The sequence below is a fragment of the Abramis brama genome (genome assembly GCF_963993115.1).
Source record: "Abramis brama genome assembly, chromosome: 2".
NCBI lineage: Eukaryota > Metazoa > Chordata > Actinopteri > Cypriniformes > Leuciscidae > Abramis > Abramis brama.
In genome coordinates this window covers 18456252-18477769 of record NC_139964.1, presented here as the reverse complement: position 1 = coordinate 18477769, position 21518 = coordinate 18456252, and the positions used below count along the sequence as shown (strand labels likewise).

At 36.0% G+C, this 21518-nt stretch overlaps 2 protein-coding genes and 1 pseudogene across 3 annotated transcripts; 2 read left to right on the top strand and 1 right to left on the bottom strand.

Annotated features, from left to right (window-relative positions):
- The first annotated feature begins 2822 nt into the window (after positions 1 to 2822).
- On the top strand, positions 2823 to 11046 carry LOC311077960 (GTPase IMAP family member 8-like; annotated as a pseudogene). Its single transcript has 4 exons — positions 2823 to 3437; positions 3550 to 3704; positions 9161 to 10024; positions 10334 to 11046. The product of its transcript is annotated as a GTPase IMAP family member 8-like (transcript).
- Positions 11047 to 11169: 123 nt separating this feature from the next.
- On the top strand, positions 11170 to 12015 carry LOC311077959 (GTPase IMAP family member 2-like; the record flags this gene model as incomplete). Its single annotated transcript, XM_084106605.1, has 2 exons — positions 11170 to 11227; positions 11375 to 12015. 2 exons carry the CDS (start codon positions 11170 to 11172, stop codon positions 12013 to 12015), a joined length of 699 nt encoding a protein of 232 aa, XP_083962731.1.
- Positions 12016 to 17124: 5109 nt separating this feature from the next.
- Positions 17125 to 20866, bottom strand: LOC311077789 (GTPase IMAP family member 8). Its single transcript, XM_084106412.1, has 3 exons — positions 20742 to 20866; positions 18461 to 19318; positions 17125 to 18033 (listed from the first exon to the last, which is right to left on the bottom strand). Exons 1-3 carry the CDS (start codon positions 20758 to 20760, stop codon positions 17339 to 17341), a joined length of 1572 nt encoding a protein of 523 aa, XP_083962538.1. The 5' UTR covers positions 20761 to 20866; the 3' UTR covers positions 17125 to 17338.
- Between the last annotated feature and the right edge of the window lie 652 nt (positions 20867 to 21518).

Here is a 21518-nt window from a genome sequence, read left to right as displayed (position 1 = left end):
TTTATAAAACACATTTGTTATGGCAAGAAAAAGTCAAGAGGAAGACGATCAGGTGTTTTTATTCTTTTGTGATGATGTCACAATCATCCTGGACATGCCTGATTTTCAGATTTTTCCTGTATATATTCATTGAAATTATGGGTATGTCATATTTAGCATAAATCTGTGTATCTACTAAATGAAATCAATATTTCTGTAATCAGGTCTTCTGAAAAATAACAATCATATAGTGCATTCAATTTTATTTTACTCCTGCTTGGTTCAGACACACACAGACATCAACAATCAGCATATGAATCTCAACAATGGTGAAAAGTTTCATGTCGCAATGCATGCTGGGTTCCAGGATAATATAAAACTCCCAGCATGCACTGCTGCATGAATAATAATAATAAAAAGAAATATTGCCACCATTGTTGAGATTAATGTGCTAAATTGTGATATCTCTGTGTTTCTAAAACATAGTGTAGCTCTGTTTTTTTTGGTTTATGCATGATGTGTTAAAAAAAAAATGAGTCATAGTAATTTATTGCTGTAGTTTCACAGTGGTGCAAATGTAACACTTTTGATCGAGGATAAAACTCTGAATGAATAAGAATTAATTCCTTAGTGAATGAACAGGCAATATGATGAATTTGTCATCATAAGCATTTCAACTGCAGTCATTCATAAACTGTGTGCGCAAGTGTGACTTGCAAAAACACAGCTCAAGCAGCAAAAGAAAAACAAATGTTTTAGCATCAGCATCCCAACTAAAGCAAGCACTGATCTCTATAATGGTAACTTCAAACAAACATTTTCAATAACAACTTCTGTATGACAGAAATAAAGTCATACTGGTTAATAATAAGTGTAATAATGTGTAATGGCTGGAAGTCAGTTGTAGTTATTGTGTTTCTCTATTTTCTGTTTTTGTATTTCTCTTTTCTTCAGTGATTCTACTTATTAACAGCAGGTGTTCATCACTAATGCTCAACAATCACTTGCATATTCCCTTAATTATCTCACTGCAACACTGTCTCAATGTTGCTTTTACTCTTTGTAGTGTGGATTTCCCTGTGGGGTTGAAAGGGTTAACAGTGTAAGATAAAAAGACACACCCACAAAATGTATTTTAACAGTAATAAACTGTAAGTTATAAAACAGGTTTATACTGGCAACACTGTTGCCAGTAGTTTACTGTAAAATTTCGTTTTTTGGGACACCATTGTGCAGAAGAGTAGAGCCTGTGCTTCAGTCCAGGAGAAGATCTACAAACATTGATGATTTGCTGCATGTTGCTTTATTTAACAGGCGGTGACTGTGTAGTTGCTGGTCCAGTGGAAATCTCTTTATGTACAATAGTTTTTTAGTGGTCTCAAATGAAAGAAGTTCACAGTAATACTTTGCTCACATTATTAATGCATTATAAATTTTAGTTAATACATTTAAATGACAGTTGGTCAATTTAAGGCAGTCGGTTTCTGCAAGTGTAATTAGTTCACTTGAATTAGAATGTAGTGCATTTTTATAGAAACAAACTAGATTACAGTAAAGAACTGTACAATTAACAGTATTTTACTGGCAACAGTGTTGCCAGTATTTTACTGTAAAAAAACCCGGTAAGGTCTAACAGTGCACATAAACAGCAACAGGGACTTAAATAAAATTACAAATGTTAACGACAGTTGCACATTTAGCAGCATTAATAGTAGGCATACTACTGCTGTGTCCACCGTGGTCTCCACATTCTTGATCGGCAGAAACGATTTTTGCTTGTTTGGGATCTGACTGGCTAGCATATTTGAAAAAGTTAAGCAAACTTTGTTGTCGCTTTGACATTTTTGTGAAACAAGGCCAACAGCAATCTCAACCAGCACAACAAGTGAAAATTCACATTAAAACGCATCGGAAATGCAAATCCTGTGAAACAGCAATGGGGAATAAAGACTAACAAGACTGATAACAACATTGAACACTACACAAACAGTAATTTTATTTTTCTAATTTAGGCGATTCATTTTCCATAGTGACACAGGAGGTGCCGGATCCAATAAAAAAGGTTCCGGATCCAACGTCGGAGGCGTCGTTCCGGCTCAAATTAAGCCATGGTTAGACTTGACTAGGCAGGAATCATCAGACAGGCAGGTTGACAATAGCATACGACGATGTGCAACAACGATCTGGCCCAGGACAGCAAACACAAGGGGAATAAATAAAACAGCAAACAAGGCAGGTAATGAGGGAGGACAGGTGGGGAAACTGAACCAATAATCAGATAACAAGATGGGCAGGGTCAGACAATAGACAGGAGAGCACATTGCACAGGGAAGCTTACACAAAACGAGACACGAACACACAGAACAAAATAACATGAACGCACTGAGCCATTGAGAAACATGTGTGCGATGCAGCACAAAACAGAAACACAATAGAAAAGCACGCACCACGTGAGGAGCAGAACACAACAAGACACACACAAACAAAGACAGGAGAATACGGGAGTGTCAGGGCTCGTCTTAAAACCAAGAAACACACTAGACTGAGGTGACAGAACCCTGACAGCCTGAGCAATACTAATGATAAAAACATTTTCAATAAAACATCAACATCTAAACCTCTGTTGATTCTCAATAAGAGCTTTATACAATACAAACTTTATAAGAATGTTAAGGGATAATGTTCTAACAAGGTTATTATCACTAAATGCTATCCTTAGGAAAGTGTTCTGGGAACAAAAATGAAACTTGCCGCTAAAAAAGTCTAGCTGGGTAACTGAGGATTTAAAGCAGGAGTGTTTAGAAGCATTTATAAATTAAATAAAAAAAGCTCCAACTAATGACATGAACTGTTTGACAGGTGATTCACTTGATCTAAGGATTGTGTTATTGGGAGTCTCTGGAGTTGGAAAGAGTTCAATAGGAAATGCAATACTGGGTCAAGAGGCATTTAAAGAGAGCAGAACCAGAGAGAGTGAGATACAGAGAGGAAGAGTAGAAGACAGAAACATCTCCATCATCGACACTCCAGGATTCTTCAACACTCAACTGGCTGATGAAGAGATGAAGAAGCAGATGATGAAGAGTCTGTATCTCTCTGATCCTGGTCCTCACGTCTTCTTGCTCGTTGTAAACCTCGGGAACTTTTTAAGAGGACAAGAGGAACATTGTGGAGCAAATTCAGGAGAACTTTGGAGAAGAAGCTTTCCTGTTCACCATGGTTCTGTTTATTGGAAGAGAAAAGGTCTCTAGAAGAGAATTTAATCAAATCATCGAAAATGATGAAACAAAAAATAGCCTACTGAATTATTTTGAGGGACGATTTGATGTGATAAACAGCAAAAGTGAATGTGATCCCAACCAAATTGAAAAGCTTCTAAAGAGTATTGACGAAATGGTGAAGAACAACAGAGAACAAATCTATAGCAATGAGATCTACCTGAAGACTCTGAAGAGAAAGTAGAGAGAACAGAAAGACAGAATGAAGGAAGAAGTGAAGGAAATGCAGAAAGAAAGAGACACAAGAGCAGAAAAGAGAGATAAATCCAAAGGTGGATATTAAAACCAAAAGCATTGAAGACAGAATGAAGAAAGAAGTGAAGGAAATGCAGAAAGAAAGAGACACACAAAAGCAGAAAAGAGAGATAAATCCAAAGGTGGATATTAAAACCAAAAGCATGGAAGACAGAATGAAGGAAGACAATGAGAGGAAGCAAGAGGCTGCAAGTAAGGAGAAAGTCTGCAAAACCATTAATGGTTTATTTGTATAATTTTCATGCAATGTCCACGTTAAAAAAAATTTGAAAGCAGTCTAGAAATGTTATATTTACAGTGAAACTGAAGAAATTGAAAGAATAATCTTTAGATTAAATAATTAAAATGTTTGTGTTAGTTGAGCTGTAGAAGAGTTTTCCTTAATGAATGAAGTTGCACCAAAGTACAGTATTTACATTTCATAATATGAGAATTTCATTATAATTGATATATATATTTCCATTTTCAATGTATAAACAACAACATATATTCCCTCTTCCAGCAGATCTGAAGATTGTTCTTCTGGGTAAAACTGGATCAGGAAAGAGTTCAACTGGAAATACCATCCTAGGCAGAAATGCATTTAGAGTGAGTTTTGTATCATCCAGTCAAACCTGTGAGAAACAAGAAGTGTTGGTGTCTGCACTGTTAGACCTTACCGGGTTTTTTTACAGTAAAATACTGGCAACACTGTTGCCAGTAAAATACTGTTAATTGTACAGTTCTTTACTGTAATCTAGTTTGTTTCTGTAAAAATGCACTAAATTCTAATTCAAGTTAACTAATTACACTTGCAGAAACCAGGGGTTTTCAAACTTTTTGTGTGTGTGGACCACTATTTGTATTTAAGAATTTTCGCGGACCACCTCATAATTAGAGATGTTCCGATACCCTTTTTTCCTTCCCGATACCGATTCCGATACCTGGACTTAGGGTATCGGCCGATACCGAGTACTAATCCGATACCTGGGTGTGTATACAGCTGCAATTCATACTAGCCCTGTATGAATTGATAGAATTATTTTATAAAAGGTATTTTAGTTTTACAATATAACTGTATAAAAAAGTGCAACAAATAAATCTAGGAATCTAAAAAATTATATATGAATAATAGGGGTGTAACAGTCCACAAAATTCACGGTTCGTTTCGATACCATACACTGGTGTCACGGTTCGGTGCATTTTCAATACAGCAAAAAGAAAGAAATGCCAGAGAAATTTCCTTGATTTACATTTTTTATTTATTTATTTTTTATTAAAACTAACATCATAAAGTATGATCATTTTTTACTTTGAGCAATGATGGAGCTATAATTGACATATAAAACAAAAACAGCTCCTTATAAAAAAATGAAATGTAATATTGTAGTAGTTATAAACAAAGGTTTATTTTATTTCAGATTAACATTTGAGGGCAGCAATTTTATTCATAATGTCAAAATAAAACCAATGTCAAAATAAAACCAACGTAACGTTACTTGAAAGCACAATGTTCCTGGTTTCCACGTCAGCGCAGTTTGTTATGTTAATAGCGGAGAAATGTGAATGTTTCTCACTAGATCTCGCAGCGATGTTATTAAGTTACTTCAGTGGCGAATTCAAATGCTTTCTTTACTGGATTTCTTAGCGCTGTGTAGCAACAGTGTAGCTTGATCAAGATTGGCTCGCGCTGCATTGTTCCAAACTGTTTAATGGTCCGTGAAGCACAAAATAAGGAGTAGCGCAGTTTTGTTCCGTTTTTATTATGTTTGCCATTTGATGTTGGGCGCCAGCGTCTCTTACATTATGCGCTTGCCGCGCGCCTGCATTTGAAAATTTGTGTTTTCATTTCTTCTTCGCTGCTCTAAACAGTGGTTGCTTGTGGCAACAGCACAACTTCCTGTGTTGCCACAAGCAACCACTGTTTAGAGCAGCGAAGAAGAATTGGTCTCCGATTTGCAGCGTAAAGCAAAGCTAGCGTGCATAACTAGGTATTGTTTAATAAATGGTATCGGATCGGTACATGGGTAGATGTACTCGCCGATACCGATGCCAGAATTTTTATTGGTATCGGCGGCATTTCCGATACTAGTATCGGAATCGGAACAACCCTACTCATAATACACATAATAAAATGTCTACACAGAGTCCTACCTGCATTAATCTGCACCTCTAAATAGGCTTACTAGCACTAAAACTATAACTGGTCATCACATCAGTACAACAGGCTTGTTAAAAGGCTTGCACACAACGGCTGCCACATATTTAATTTATTTATTTACTCAAGCGCCCGATCGAGGGCAATCAGGGCATAATCAGGTTAATTTGAACAACAGGCTTGAAATCTACACTGTTAGACCTTACCGTTTTTTTTTTACAGTAAAATACTGTCAACACTGTTGCCAGTAATATACTGTTAATTGCACAGTTCTTTACTGTAATCTACAGTATGTTACTGTAAAAATGTACTAAATTAAAACTCAAGTTAACTAATTACACTTGCAGAAACCGACTGCCTTAAATTGACCAACTATCATTTAAATGTATTAACTAAAATTTATAATGCATTAATAATGTGAGCAAAGTATTACTGTGAACTTCTTTCATTTGAGACCACTAAAAAACTATTGAACATAAAGACCACTGAACCAGCAACTACACAGTCACCGCCTGTTAAATAAAGCAACATGCAGCAAATCATCAATGTTTGTAGATCTTCTCCTGGACTGAAGCACAGGCTCTACTCTTCTGCACAATGGTGACCCAAAAAAATAAATTTTACAGTAAACTACTGGCAACAGTGTTGCCAGTATAAACCTGTTTTTATAACTTACAGTTTATTACTGTTAAAATACATTTTGTGGGTGTGTCTTTTTATCTTACACTGTTAACCCTTTCAACCCCACAGGAAAATCCACACTACAAAGAGTAAAAAGTAACATTGAGACAGTGTTGCAGTGAGATAATTAAGAGAATATGTTGAATAATAAGTGAAATAAGTTATTGTTGAGCATTAGTGATGAACACCTGCTGTTAACAAGCAGAATCACTGAAGGAAAGAGGAACACAAGAACAGAAAATAGAGAAACACAAGAACTACAACTGACTTCCAGCCATTACACATTATTACACTTATTATTAACAGTATGACTTTATTTCTGTCATACATCTACAGAAGTTGTTATTGAGATGTTTAATTGAAAATGTTTGGTTTGAAGTTACCATTATAGAGATCAGTGCTTGCTTTAGTCTGGATGCTGACCCTTGAATTTTTAACATTAGTTTTTCACTGGCTGAATGAACTGTGTTTTTGCACTTGTGCACACACATGGTTTGTGGATGATTGTGGTTATGTTTATTATAATAAAAACAAATCATTGTATAACCTTTTCATACACTAAATCTCTTTCAGCATTTAATCCTGTATCAAAAGTGTTATATTACCACCACTGTAAAACCATAGTAATAAATTACAATGATAATTTTTTTAACACATAATGCACAGCCTAAAAAAGAAACAGAGCTACCATGTCTTGTAGAAACACAGAAATATCAAAAATCTGCATATGTCTCTCATCAATGGTGGCAATAATTTATTTGTATTTATTTATTCATGCAGTAGTGCATGCTGGGAGTTTTATACAATCCTGGAACCCAGCATGCATTGCGACATGAAAGTTTTTATTGTCACCATTGTTGAGATTCATGTGCTGATTGTTGATGTCTGTTTGTGTCTAAGACAAGCAGGAGTTCAAAAAGTTTAAAAACACTATATTATTTCAATTTTCTTCAGAATAACTGATTAAAGAAACATTGCTGTATTTCACATTATAAATTTACAGATATGATTAATATGAAATACCCATAAAAACAAAGCTTTTACACTGGTTAAGATCAGAGAATCAGACATGTCCAGAATGATTATGTAATCATCACAACAGTCATAAACACCTTATCATTTTTCTCTTGACTTTTTCTTGCCATAACAAATGTGTTTTATAAACTCATAGTTAAAGCAGTCAGAGAAAAAACTGATATAATAAAGCCAATGGTTCAAGAGCCCAACTAAAACAAATACTGATCTCCATCATGGTGATAATAACTTTATTATTTTCAATAAAACATCAACAATTAAATATCTGTTAATTCTCAACAATAATTTTTGTACAAAAGAAATAATGTTAAACTGGTTTGTAAACTGGTTTCACACTGTGGCTGGAAGTCAGTTGTAGTTTTTGTGTTTCTCTTTTTTCTGTTCTTGTTTCTCTGTCCTTCAGTGATTCTGCTTATCAGGTGTTCATCAGTTTCTCAATTCACTCACTTCTTTACATTCACTCTGTCAAGGGGACTATATTAGTGAACTAATGTAGGGAATAGTGAATGAGGGTATAGGGTGTGATTGGGAAAACAGCCTCTGAGTGTCGATTTTGAGCACTGTTAATTCACAGTATATTCCTGTAGGCTAGTTTTGTTTTCTACGGTATATTACTGTTTTAATGGAAAATGGTATGATATTGTCAGAATTAGGCCTTTTTTTACAGCAAGGGTTAACAGTGTAATAAGAACACTGGAATATAGTCAACATTTCAAAACCTTTGGCGATTTTAGGGGATTATTAATCTTCAGAGTTTTACAAGTCCTCAAAAAGTACAGGCTTGAGTTTGTCCACTTAACAGCACATCTGCAAAACATTTCAGAAACGCGAGATCAAGAAACTAACTGGAAATTAAAATAATAACAGGCCTTATTCATTCCATTTATAAACATTTCGTTTCATAAACTGCCTATGCCTAACTGTGCGTTCACACCGGACGCGAATAGCGCGTCAAATTCAAAAAGGGATTATGTCAAATTCGCGCCTGCCGCGTCTAGTGATACGCTTGACCACTTTGTATCAATTCGCGCGTCAAGAGCGAAATTGACTCGCGTAAAAAAACAAAAGTTTGAAGCGAAATTTCGTCCGGTGTGAACGCACCATTAAAGACTATGCGTGTGATGTGATAATGAGAACATATTAATTTGCCTCTGCCCTTTTCTCTTCAGAGAACCTGTTGCTATCCACCGAACCAATGTTGTGGTTCTAACGGCACTGAACTTGAATGTCACGGCCGAACACCACTAGGCTATTTTAGTAATCACACAATAACTTGACTATTTAATTAAAATGTTATATCAATATAGGCCTACATATTCTTTTTACTTTTCTTTTTTTATGGGAATTTCCTGGAAAAATGAAGGTAAAAAAAATATTATTTTATATTTTATTTTGCCTTTCCACGGACCACCTGCAGTACCCTCACGGACCACTAGTGGTCCGCGGACCACAGTTTGGGAATGGCTGCACTAGACTGAGGTGACAGAACCCTGACAGCCTGAGCAATACTAATGATAAAAACATTTTCAATAAAACATCAACATCTAAACCTCTGTTGATTCTCAATAAGAGCTTTATACAATACAAACTTTATAAGAATGTTAAGGGATAATGTTCTAACAAAGTTATTATCACTAAATGCTATCCTTAGGAAAGTGTTCTGGGAACAAAAATGAAACTTGCCGCTAAAAAAATCTAGCTGGGTAACTGAGGATTTAAAGCAGGAGTGTTTAGAAGCATTTATAAATTAAAAAAAAAAAAAAAGCTCCAGCTAATGACATGAACTGTTTGACAGGTGGTGCACATGATCTGAGGATTGTGTTATTGGGAGTCTCTGGAGTTGGAAAGAGTTCAACTGGAAATGCAATACTGGGTCGAGAGGCATTTAAAGAGAGCAGAACCAGAGAGAGTGAGATACAGAGAGGAAGAGTAGAAGACAGAAACATCTCCATCATCGACACTCCAGGATTCTTCAACACTCAACTGACTGATGAAGAGATGAAGAAGCAGATGATGAAGAGTCTGGATCTCTCTGATCCTGGTCCTCACGTCTTCCTGCTCGTCATCAACCTGGAGAACTTTAAAGAGGACAAGAGGAACATTGTGGAGCAAATCCAGGAGAACTTTGGAGAAGAAGCTTTCCTGTTCACCATGGTTCTGTTTATTGGAAGAGAAAAGGTCTCCAGAAGAGAATTTAATCAAATCATTGAGAATGATGAAACAAAAAATAGCCTACTGAATTATTTTGAGGGAAGATTTGATGTGATAAACAGCAAAAGTGAATGTGATCCCAACCAAATTGCAAAGCTTCTAAAGAGTATTGATGAAATGGTGGAGAACAACAGAGAACAAATCTATAGCAATGAGATCTACCTGAAGACTCAGAGAAAACACAGAGAACAGAAAGACAGAATGAAGGAAGAAGTGAAGGAAATGCAGAAAGAAAGAGACACACAAGAGCAGAAAAGAGAGATAAATCCAAAGGTGGATATTAAAACCAAAAGCATTGAAGACAGAATGAAGGAAGAAGTGAAGAAAATGCAGAAAGAAAGAGACACACAAAAGCAGAAAAGAGAGATAAATCCAAAGGTGGATATTAAAACCAAAAGCATTGAAGACAGAATGAAGGAAGACAATGAGAGGAAGCAAGAGGCTGCAAGTAAGGAGAAAGTCTGCAAAACCACTTATGGTGTATTTGTATAATTTTCATGCAATGTCCATGTTAAAAAAAATTTGAAAGCAGTCTAGAAATGTTATATTTACAGTGAAACTGAAGAAATTGAAAGAATAATCTTTAGATTAAATAATTAAAATGTTTGTGTTAGTTGAGCTGTAGAAGAGCTTTCCTTAATGAATGAAGTTGCACCAAAGTACAGTATTTACATTTCATTATATGAGAATTTCATTATAATTGATACAATATTTCCATTTTCAATGTATAAACAACAACATATATTCCCTCTTCCAGGAGATCTGAAGATTGTTCTTCTGGGTAAAACTGGATCAGGAAAGAGTTCAACTGGAAATACCATCCTAGGCAGAAATGCATTTAGAGTGAGTTTTGTATCATCCAGTCAAACCTGTGAGAAACAAGAAGTGTTGGTGTCTGGAAGATCCATCTCAATCACTGACACTCCAGGACTGTTAGATGTCAGGTGGTACAAGCACTTTCAGCATGGACTCAAGTGTGATATTGAGGAATGTCTAGAAATGTCTGCTCCTGGTCCTCATGTGTTTCTGCTGGTCATCAGACCGAATGGCAGATACACAGATGAAGAGAGAAACACAATGAGATGGATTCAGGAGAACTTTGGAGAAGAAGCTGTCCGTCACACTTTTGTTCTGTTCACTCATGTGGATTTGCTGAAGGATGAATCACTGGATCAGTATATCAGGAAAAGTCCTGATCTACAGTTAGTGATTGACAGCTGTGGAGGCAGATTTCACTCGTTCAACAATAAAGACAGAAGCAATCGAAATCAGGTCACTGAACTGCTGGAGAAGATTGAGCAACTGGTGAAGGACAACAGAGGAGAACATTACGCCAATGGGACATGTCTGGAAGCTCAAAACTATCTCAGAGAGCAGAGGGAGAAAGAGGATATGAGACATTTCTTTCGCGAGAAGCGAGAGCAGGAAAGAGGAATTAATCAAGAAGATATAAATACACAAAATCAGTAAGAGAGTAGCGAAGAAGACAATGAGAGAAATCAAGAGGGCACAGAGGGGGAAAGGGGTTTACATGAACTAGGTCGTCAAACAGGTCATCTCTTTGGTCTCATGATGAGACTTGAGTTAAGTGAGATGGCTCTGCGATTGTCACTAGCAAGAGCAATGGCACACAGCAATCTGTCAAGACAAGGTAAATATTAAGAAATAATAAATAGAAAGTAAAAGTAAAAAGAAAGAAATCTGATGTTTAATATACAGTAATGAGGACCAAGAAGATTTTAAACAGAGACAAAATTGCATTTAGTTGCATTAAATAGCATCCTTCTCATTCTAACAGGTTTGAGGATTGTCCTGCTAGGTTTACTGGGATCAGGAAAGAGTTCAGCAGGAAACACCATCCTGGGCAGAAATGCATTCAGTGTGAGTGCAATGTTATCCACTGGGAGCTGTGAGAAAAAAGCAGCAGTGATGTCTGGAAAACCCATATCAATCATTGACACTCCAGCCATAATCTTAGATCCCTTCACTCAACTCTCTGAAATTGAGAAAAGCTTAGAAATGTCTGCTCCTGGTCCGCATGTGTTTCTGCTGGTGATCAGAGTGGGGAGATTCAAAGAGGAGAGGAAGAAAGCAGTGAAATGGATTCAGGAGAACCTTGAAAAAGATGCTTTAAATCACACAATCGTTCTTTTCACCCATGCTGATTTGCTGAATTTCCTGATAAAAGAACCTTTGAAAGAGTATATCAAATTACACAATGATCTACAATCACTGATTGAGTGCTGTGGTGGCAGATATCATTCAATCGACAATGAGGAAATGCGGAACCGCTTTCAGGTCATAGAACTGCTGATGAAGATTGATGAAATGGTGCAGAAAAATGGAGGAGGACACTACACCAAACAGAACATCTTTAAAAGAGCTCAAATACACAATACAAATCAACAAGATGACAAAGGTGGTTGTGAAATACAATAAAACAGACTGCACTAAGATGCTTAGCTTTAGCTACAGTTCTCCAAGAAAGTCGACTCGATTTCTCAGTGGACCCCTGGAAAAATTGAAATAATTTGATGTTTGCAAAATAACAAATATTGTTTGAGAGTTTAATCGCAAACAGTTTATGTGAGCTGACACTACTTTGCCTATCCATATATGTGGTGCTATAAGATAAATATATGCAGAAAAAAAGAAGAAAACTAACTGAAGAGAGGGAACTGTCTGCAGCAAGGAACATGTTCATTTTGAAGCTAAAGTGTTTTCTCTTAAATAAAAATGACTCGTGCAGTGACTGATGAGAGGGAACTAAATGTTACACTTTTAAGAAGGATGCGATGTCACTTCCTGGGGCAAGACATTTATTTCTGTAGAAGATACATGGAAAACACAGGTCAAACAAGGAGCACTTTTCTCTGCACGTACACCGCACTTCATCACGTACTGAATGCTACTTCTATTCTGTTATGTTGTGATACCTTAACAGATTATCATAAACAATCACATGTCTGATGTCTAATGTCTAAGCAGGTACGTAGCACATTACTCCTTATACCACACTCAATTCTCAAGAAATGCATGTTCTAAATACCTGCTCTCACATGGCATATAGGAAAGGTCTGACGAATTATGTCATTAAAGTTTCACAAACTCTTTTAAAATGAATACAAGCGAGTCATGCATTTAAACTCAATAAACATAACCATGTAAATAGCTATTTAGTATAAATTCACATTACTCTAGCATTGATAACTGCAATATATTTTAATACTCTTTCTAATCACTGTTTTTATTGTTTTTAATCAGTTTTTAATCTTCTATGAAATATGCTAATAAATTTGACTATATCATGAACTAGATTTCAACTGATCACGTTATGTGTTCTCATCATAAACTCACAAAATGATTAATAAAAGCATTTTACCACTGAATCTGACTGGAATTCTTATTAACAGTACATACTGAATGCACTTTTACATGTAATGGCTGACAAAGTTGTTGAGCTGTGAGAAACAAGCATCATTGGTGTCTGGAAGAATGGTCTCAATCACTGACACTCCAGGACTGTTAGATCCATTCTTTTTCAGGCACACTCATAATCATAATAAGTCTGATGTTGAGAAAGGCTTAGAAATGTCTGCTCCTGGTCCTCACGTGTTTCTGCTGGTGATCGGGATGGAAGGGTTATCGAGGGAGGAGAAGAACCAGGCTAAATGGTTTCAGGAGAACCTTGAAAAAGATGCTTTAAATCACACAGTTATTCTTGTCACTCATGCTGATTGGCTGAATGCACTGATAGATCAACCTCTGAATGAATATATACAAAAAAACAAGGATCTTAAATCAGTGATTGACAGCTGTGGTGGCAGATATAACACATTAAACAACAAGGACAGAAACAATCAAGGTCAGGTCACTGAACTGCTGGAGAAGATTGATGAAATGGTGCAGAGAAATGGAGGGAAGCACTACACCAGACAAAACATCTTTAAAAGACAAGATGATACAGGTGGTTGTAAGATACAATAAAACCCATTGATACCTAGCTAACCAATTTTTGTTCAAAGAATGTTTTCCAAACATTTTTGTTTTGGTTATGGAAACGTTCAAACGTCCAGTTTTCTTGATGTTAGAGGAACCTTTAGTATGATGTTCCTGAAACATTCTTTAAACTTAATTTTTATTAACAACTCAACATTCCAAGAACATAAAAATGTACAGTTTCCTTAATGTTAGTAAAAGGTTAGTACTGTATGATGTTCCTGAAACAGCATTTCAATCATTCAAACACCTGCTGTGAACAAGCCGAATCACTGAAGGAAAGAGAAACACAAGAACAACAACTGACTTCAGACACAGTCACAAATCAACTGAAGAGAAAAGAAGACATTAAATCTGTGAAGATCTCAGCAGAGGAGGATTAAACAACTACACAAAATACACAAAGCTGCTTGATTTTAAGCAATCTATTGTATAAAGTGCTGTATAAGTAAATGTGACGTGACTTTACTGGAGTGCTGAATTGCAGAGCTTGTGCAAACATATCCACATTGCTATGATCAGATGGTTTTCTTATGCTTAATTAAAATGCTTGTTGTTTTCTTTATTTTGTTGTGTGTTTATTTTGTAGTTAAGTACTTTCCTTTCAGTGTTATTCACTGATCTCATTCAGGGTCTAATCTCTGATTTTATAGGCAGTGTCTTATGAATATCACCTTATTGGTGATAGTAGCCCTGACAACACATATTGATATTAAAATGTTGTGATATTATGAAGAATAGAAAAAGTTCACTTTTTTATATTAATAAATGCTGCTTCTTTTGGACACACACAGACATCAAGAATCAGCATATGAATCTCAACAATGGTGACATGCTTCATGCCGCAATGCATTCTGGGAGCCGCCATAGTTTAAAACTTTTGCCAGTATGCATTGAACTTTTTAATATTCTTCAGATTATCAAATCCTGGTTTGAGTTCTGTATTTATCGAGCCCTTGTGTTGTTTTTAACCCAGTGTTTTTCAGAAAGCAGAACTGGTGATGTTGTGTCCGTAAGATCACGACTCAGCCGACATGAGACTCTATTTGACATCGGGTCCCTAATGAAGTATACCCAGAATAATCAAATATCTAAATTAAAACATGACTAATCTTATGATCTGCTGCTAAATTAGAAACAGTCTAAATCTAATAATCATTTGAAATTGGAGTTAGCACAGAGCTAAAGTAAAATTGAAACCAATTTCTAATAAATTAAGTGAACTTCACAGAAGTAAAATACCTTAGCCCACGCTGTTGTAGTGGACCATACAAGGAAAATAATAAACTATACTGTTACTAAATAATTGGTTACACTTTACAATAAGGTTTCATATGGTGACACTGGTTAACTACATTAGGAGTGTCTGTCATCTGGATGTGGGCGCTACAATGTGATATGATTATGATGACATGATGTACATAATTAAAAGAGGAATTCACATGAGGATCATACCTGTAACTATGATGGTAATCTAGAGTATTTTTTACATTGGATGGGGTGCCAGCAGTACTAAGGTTCAAGTTCACTTTCACATAATATTACATAATATTTATTTTTAATGTCTTGATTTAGTACTTGCACACTCTAATGAGTATGCCAATTTTTATGTCAAGTAATCTTGTCTTTGTTTTGTTTTTAACATTATGTCCTATAGATGTCTTGTCAAGGCTTGAATTTACATCTATAGTCTTTGCTTAGTTTCTTTGACCTTACAAATGGAGATGAAGCATATGGGGAAGCTTGAGCTAGGAAGCACAGGTTCATATGCTGAAGGAATTTTTTTTTTTTTTTTTTTTTTGTCAAAACACCTGACACAATAGGTTTCATTCCCATTTTACATTTGCAGTTTAAATCAGGCCTGCAAACACTCTTAATTAATCATCACGTTTGGCATCTCTTTGGTGAGGTGGTAATTTGGGAGGAGCAGAAAGTGTCATGATGAGTAATGAGTCAAGAATGATTGCACAAACACAAACACATTCCAGCTTGAAATTAGAGTAGGCCTATACAGAAATGCAAGTCATAACATTTCCATGAGACCTTTTTAAGAATGTGTGATGTAAAATAAAAAGGTGTGTCATGAGATCCAGATCTGTCAGAGACCAACAAAACACTCCACCCAAAACACATTCATTCAAGGTAAATATTCAATGGACTCAAAACAAGGCCATGACGAACACCACGTTTCACCCGCTACACGCAATATTACCACTCCCAAACCTTGATACTAAAAATATAGATGCAGTTACCTCTGTTTCCATCACCCTTTATCCACATTTCCACACATGAAGTATCGCATCAGAAACGAGTGATGAAAACGCCAAGTTTAAAAAAGATACAAATTATTATTATTTGCAAAACCAGTTTTTACGCTTGAGGTGGTTTTTGAAATGTACGAAAAATAGATAATGCGAATAATGGGAGATGGATACACTTTTGCAGAATAAGTTCTGACAAGCAAACATTAAACCCTCGTGACTAATCGGCTGAATCCGCTGACGTGTTTTATTTACTGTTGGTTGCTAGGTTACCAATACCACCGTCATGCGCTCCAATAACTTGATGGAAACGCAACAACTTGCATTTTTTGCTTTTTGTTTATCAAACTTTGACAGTCTCGCTTCACGTTTAGATGGAAACCCAGCTAATGTTAGAATTACAGGAACTGGTAGCCACGCCCCAAACTCTGACCATTTGTTGAGCCGAGCGGTCATTAAAATATTAAATAAAACATAAAACTTCCGTCGCTGAGCCACACCGATTACAGTTTAGAAGGAGATAAACCAACAAATAGCTCATAGTTTGCCTGCAAATTAAAAATAAAAGTAAAGAAATGAACTACATGAACGTAGGCTTAAGAGATCACGCAAAATGATTGACAGGCAGAAAGCTCTTCTTCTTTTTTTTTTTTTTTTTTACTAATTAATTGAGCGTCAGCGTCAGTTCTGGCAGGCCAGGTAGTCAAGACGCTGCTAATGCTATTTGCTAACAACACTGTCCCGTCAGCTGATCTGCTCCAGCTGAGCTGCATTAGCTCGTTAACTCCCCTTGCTGCTCAATGGCCAAAGCTCAAACAAGGCGCCCTATTTAAAGCACATTCAGTTTGCTCATACATGCTTGCTGCTCGCTCTGCTGCCCGCCACCTCCCCAGCTCCTCCTTATGCATAACGTGGCATTTGCTTTGTCATGTTGCCTGCTCTGTTCACAGGGGGGATATTTTAGCTCTCACAGTCCTAAACTGTGTGAGCGTTCCCTAATGCTGCTGCTGCTGTCCTCTGACTCTCTGCTATTTCATGGTGCTCATGAAAGGTCAGAGGACTCCCTGAACAGAGCCATACCGCCAAATTTCAATTCAGGAACATCAACTTGTTTGCAATCTATTCAATAAAAATTCTTTATTTTTATTGTCTGTGTTCTTGACTTAATGGACTTGACAGAACTAATATTAACCACTGAAAATGGCAAAATACTGTTTTAATTAAAACACTTTTTTCTTTAAAAATGAAGCAATGCTCAAACACACATATTTATATTTTCTTTATATTTGGAGCATTTTAAACATATATTTGGCATACATTTTAGTCTGAGATCATATAACTTAAATTTCTGTTATGTTTAATGGGTAATACAATCTTTAGGTCCAGCCTAATGAAAGATTATGAACAGTACAATTTATATAGTCTTTCACTGTTATTTTCTGTAATATTGACAATCAAAGGTCCCAGTTTTGTTCATATTGCTGTGCTGTTGTTCCAGATGTTCATCTTCCCTCAAAGCCAGTCTGAGCGACCGCTGCAGCCGCGAGCGCTATGAAGAAAATAAACACTCCTTTGAACCAATTGGATGGGTTTTCTTTGAGTTTCTCCTCTTTCTCTGTGATGCAGTGTTTCCCTGCATTTCTCTCCACCATCTTCTCAATCTTCTCCAGCAGTTCAGTGACCTGAGAGCGGTTCTCCATGTCTTCATTGTTGAATGAGTGAAATCTGCCACCAAAACTCTCAGTAAATGCCTGTAGATCTGGAGTGTCTCTGATATACTCATCTAATGATCGACCCTTCAGATGATCAGCGTGAGTGAACAGAATGATGGTGTGACGAACAGCTTCTTCTCCAATGTTCTCCTGAATCCATTTGACTGTGTTTTTCTTTTCATCTGTGACTCTGTCGTCCAGTCTGATGACCAGCAGAAACACATGAGGACCAGGAGAAAACATCTCCACACACGTCTCAATCTCAGCCTTCAGCTGGTCCCTCGTCATTGACGGATCCAACAGTCCTGGAGTGTCGATCACTGAGATGTTTCTTCCACACACACCGGCTTCTTGTTTCACACAGGTTTGAGGGCTTGATGGGAAACTCTTATTGGTTTTGAAGGAATCTCTGCCCAGGATGGTGTTTGCTGTCGAACTCTTTCCTGATCCACTTTTACCCAGAAGAACAATCCTCAGATCAGACGCTGTGAAGAAAAACAATATGCATATTAGTTCAGTAACTGTCTATGTTAGTTTTGAGGCTCAAAACAATGTGAAAAATGTCTTAAAATATTGCAAACAATGAATAAATGCAAATGTTCTTTCAATGTTTCGGTAATATCAAATTTATGAATTCATCTGTAAATGTATATCCAATACAATGTCATATAATCATCAGTGAATATTAAAAAAATACTTTTATGATGCATAGAGTAATATGCATATAACTTAAAAAATATCTTAATAAAAAGAGATGTCCATTTTCATATTACAACTTTTTTGTGTTGTAAATATTAAATAACTTAATTATTTAAATGCATAACAATAATTTAAATCTAATACAAAAGGGAAAATATTATATTTTCACATCAGAATATACAATTGTATACAATTTAACAGCGAAATATTTACCTATTGAATGATTTTCTGGTGTTTCTTTCTTCTCCTCGCCGATGGAACATGTTTCATGTTTTCTGTCGCTTTGATTTCCATCCAAACATCCTTTTTCTCTCTCATTTGTCGCTCTTTGTTCTTTCTGAACACTGTTTTCTATCTCTTCTTCTCTGATCTGATGCTCTGCTCTGTTCTCCTCTTTCTCTTGGCTTGTTATTTGCTCCTCTTGACGGATCTTCTCTGTCCTGTCTTGTTTCGTCCTCGTCTCGTCTTCACTGTTCTTCGGGGAGATCTCTTTAACGTAATGTTCTCGTCTGTTCTTCCTCACCACTTCATCAATGTTCTCCAACAGACTGGCGATCTGCTTCTTATCTCTCTTGTTTTTGTAAATGATCACGTCGCATTTCTCTTCACAGAAGCTCAGGAGTTCTCTCGTTTTTCTGTGCAGCCTGAACTCGATCCATTCCCGTCTGGACATCGCCTCTCTTCCCGTGAACAACACCATGGTGAACCTGAAAGCTTCTTTTCCGAAGTGCTCGTGAATCTTCCTCACGATTTTGTCCACGTTTTCTGTGAATCTGTCGGTTCTGATGACGAGCAGGAAGACGTGAGGACCAGGACCAGAGAGATCCAGACTCTTCATCATCTGCTTCTTCATCTCTTCATCACTCAGTTGAGTGTTGAATAATCCTGGAGTGTCGATGATGGAGATGTTTCTGTCTTCTACTCTTCCTATCTGTATCTCACTCTCTCTGGTTCTGCCCTCTTTAAACGCATCTCGTCCCAGTATTACATTGCCTATTGAACTCTTTCCAGCTTCACTTTTTCCGATCAGCACAATCCTCAGATTCTGTACAGCAAGTGCTTCATCAGACTCTGGGAATAAAACAGAAATAATCATTAGAGGCAAGTTGTGGACTAAAGTCTGGTAGTTGAAATATGATCTCATAAGGTAGTGTATTAGATACATGTCAATGTTTGGATCATGAAAAGTGTTACGTAATAAAATATAGCATGTGACTGTTGAATAATAAGTGGAATTGGGGACAGTAAGTTCCATAAATTAGTGTAAAATGTATCTAAACTAATTTTAATGTTTCTTAACAATTGTTTTTATTTTAATTCCAAAATAGATCAAACCCTAACCCTGCCCCTAAACTTACACTGTAAAAAGTGATCAGTTGACTTAACTTAAAAAAGTGAGGAAACCCATTGCCTCAAAATTATTCAGGAAAGAATCTTCATGCGTAATTGAAAAAATTAAGTTATGTAAATTTGCGTAATTGAAAAAATTAAGTTACATGAACACATAACTTAACTTTCTCAATTATGCATAAAGTTTATTTACCTAATCTTAAGGCAACGGGTTTCCTTACTTTTTTAAGTTAGGTCAACTGATCAGATTTTACACTGTTACCCATCCCTGGGGTTTAAACAGATCATACTAAAACGTAAGAGGGACAAGATTGTACGAATTTGTAAGAATAAACCACCAAAACGTGAAATAGTTACAGAGATTTTTTGGGAGAAAATGTACTTCCACAGGAAGTGCTGCCTTTTCTTAAAGAGACAGTGTCTTAAAGACCAAGCACATGATCCACAAACATTACTATATTAGTAGCTAAAGTACGAGATTAACACAGGAAAAATTACTTTTATTGTATATTATTAAAATGACTGTACATCATGGACAAGACGAGACCTTTTTAAAAGATGGAGCTATTAAACCCTATTTTTGATATATAATTGTTTTTTTAATTGGAACGATGTATAAATAAATCATTCACAATAATACAGAAAAAATTATACAAGTTATACTAAGTAAATTGGCTCATGTCAACTTTAAAACTGAGGAAAAAATGTATGTCTGAAGTCAGAGATTTCCTTATAAGACTTCACTTCAACAATTCGACTCGATGACAATCACTTTAGCCTAAATCGACACATCTACAAACATATTGATTGTATCTGTATCGTATTGTATCATATTAGCTAAAAGATCATATACTTGATAACCTGACAGCACACAGACTGTAGTATGTGAACTATGGTTTACTATTGTATTTACTGCCTATTAGTGCAAATATACACACATCTTTGATACAACATATAATTATAGATATTGTTTCATTGTTTATGTGAAGATACATATACTAAATCTAGGCTATATCACACACCTTAACACTGAGAGTCATTGAGATCAACTACAGTCTAGTTAAACAGGTTTTGTGTGATTATAATATTATAATGATTATAGTTGTTGGTTAGAGTTGGTTAAAGTACAGTAATTGAAACGTACCTGTACGCACTGGATGCATGTCTCTGTTTGGTTTATTCCTGTAGTTTCTCAGCTGTTCAATCTCAGTGTGAATCCAGTGACAGAATGAAGGTATTTGAGCTCAACTCTTGTGACTGTGAAACTCCCTCTATTGTCATGAACTAATGACAGTTATTGCCTAACGCTAGTGTGTGGTTAAAAGGCTTTCTGACACATGCCTTTATAAATGAAAACACATTTCATGCCAGTTTAATTTGCCTTGATGGGATTCAAATTAAATACATCATAGCTAAACTGATATTTTTGTGTACACTGTTAGACCTTACCGGTTTTTTTTACAGTAAAATACTGGCAACACTGTTGCCAGTAAAATACTGTTAATTGTACAGTTCTTTACTGTAATCTAGTTTGTTTCTGTAAAAATGCACTAAATTATAGTTAACTAATTACACTTGCAGAAACCGACTGCCTTAAATTGACCAACTGTCATTTAAATGTATTAACTAAAATGTATAATGCATTAATAATGTGAGTAAAGTATTACTGTGAACTTATTTTATTTGAGACCACTAAAAAACTATTGTACATAAAAAGATTTTCACTGGATCAGCAACTACACAGTCACTGCCTGTTAAATAAAGCAACATGCAGCATATCATCAATGTTTGTAGATCTTCTGCTGGACTGAAGCACAGGCTCTACTCTTCTGCACAATGGTGACCCAAAAAATTAATTTTACCGTAAACTACTGGCAACAGTGTTGCCAGTATAAACCTGTTTTATAACTTACAGTTTATT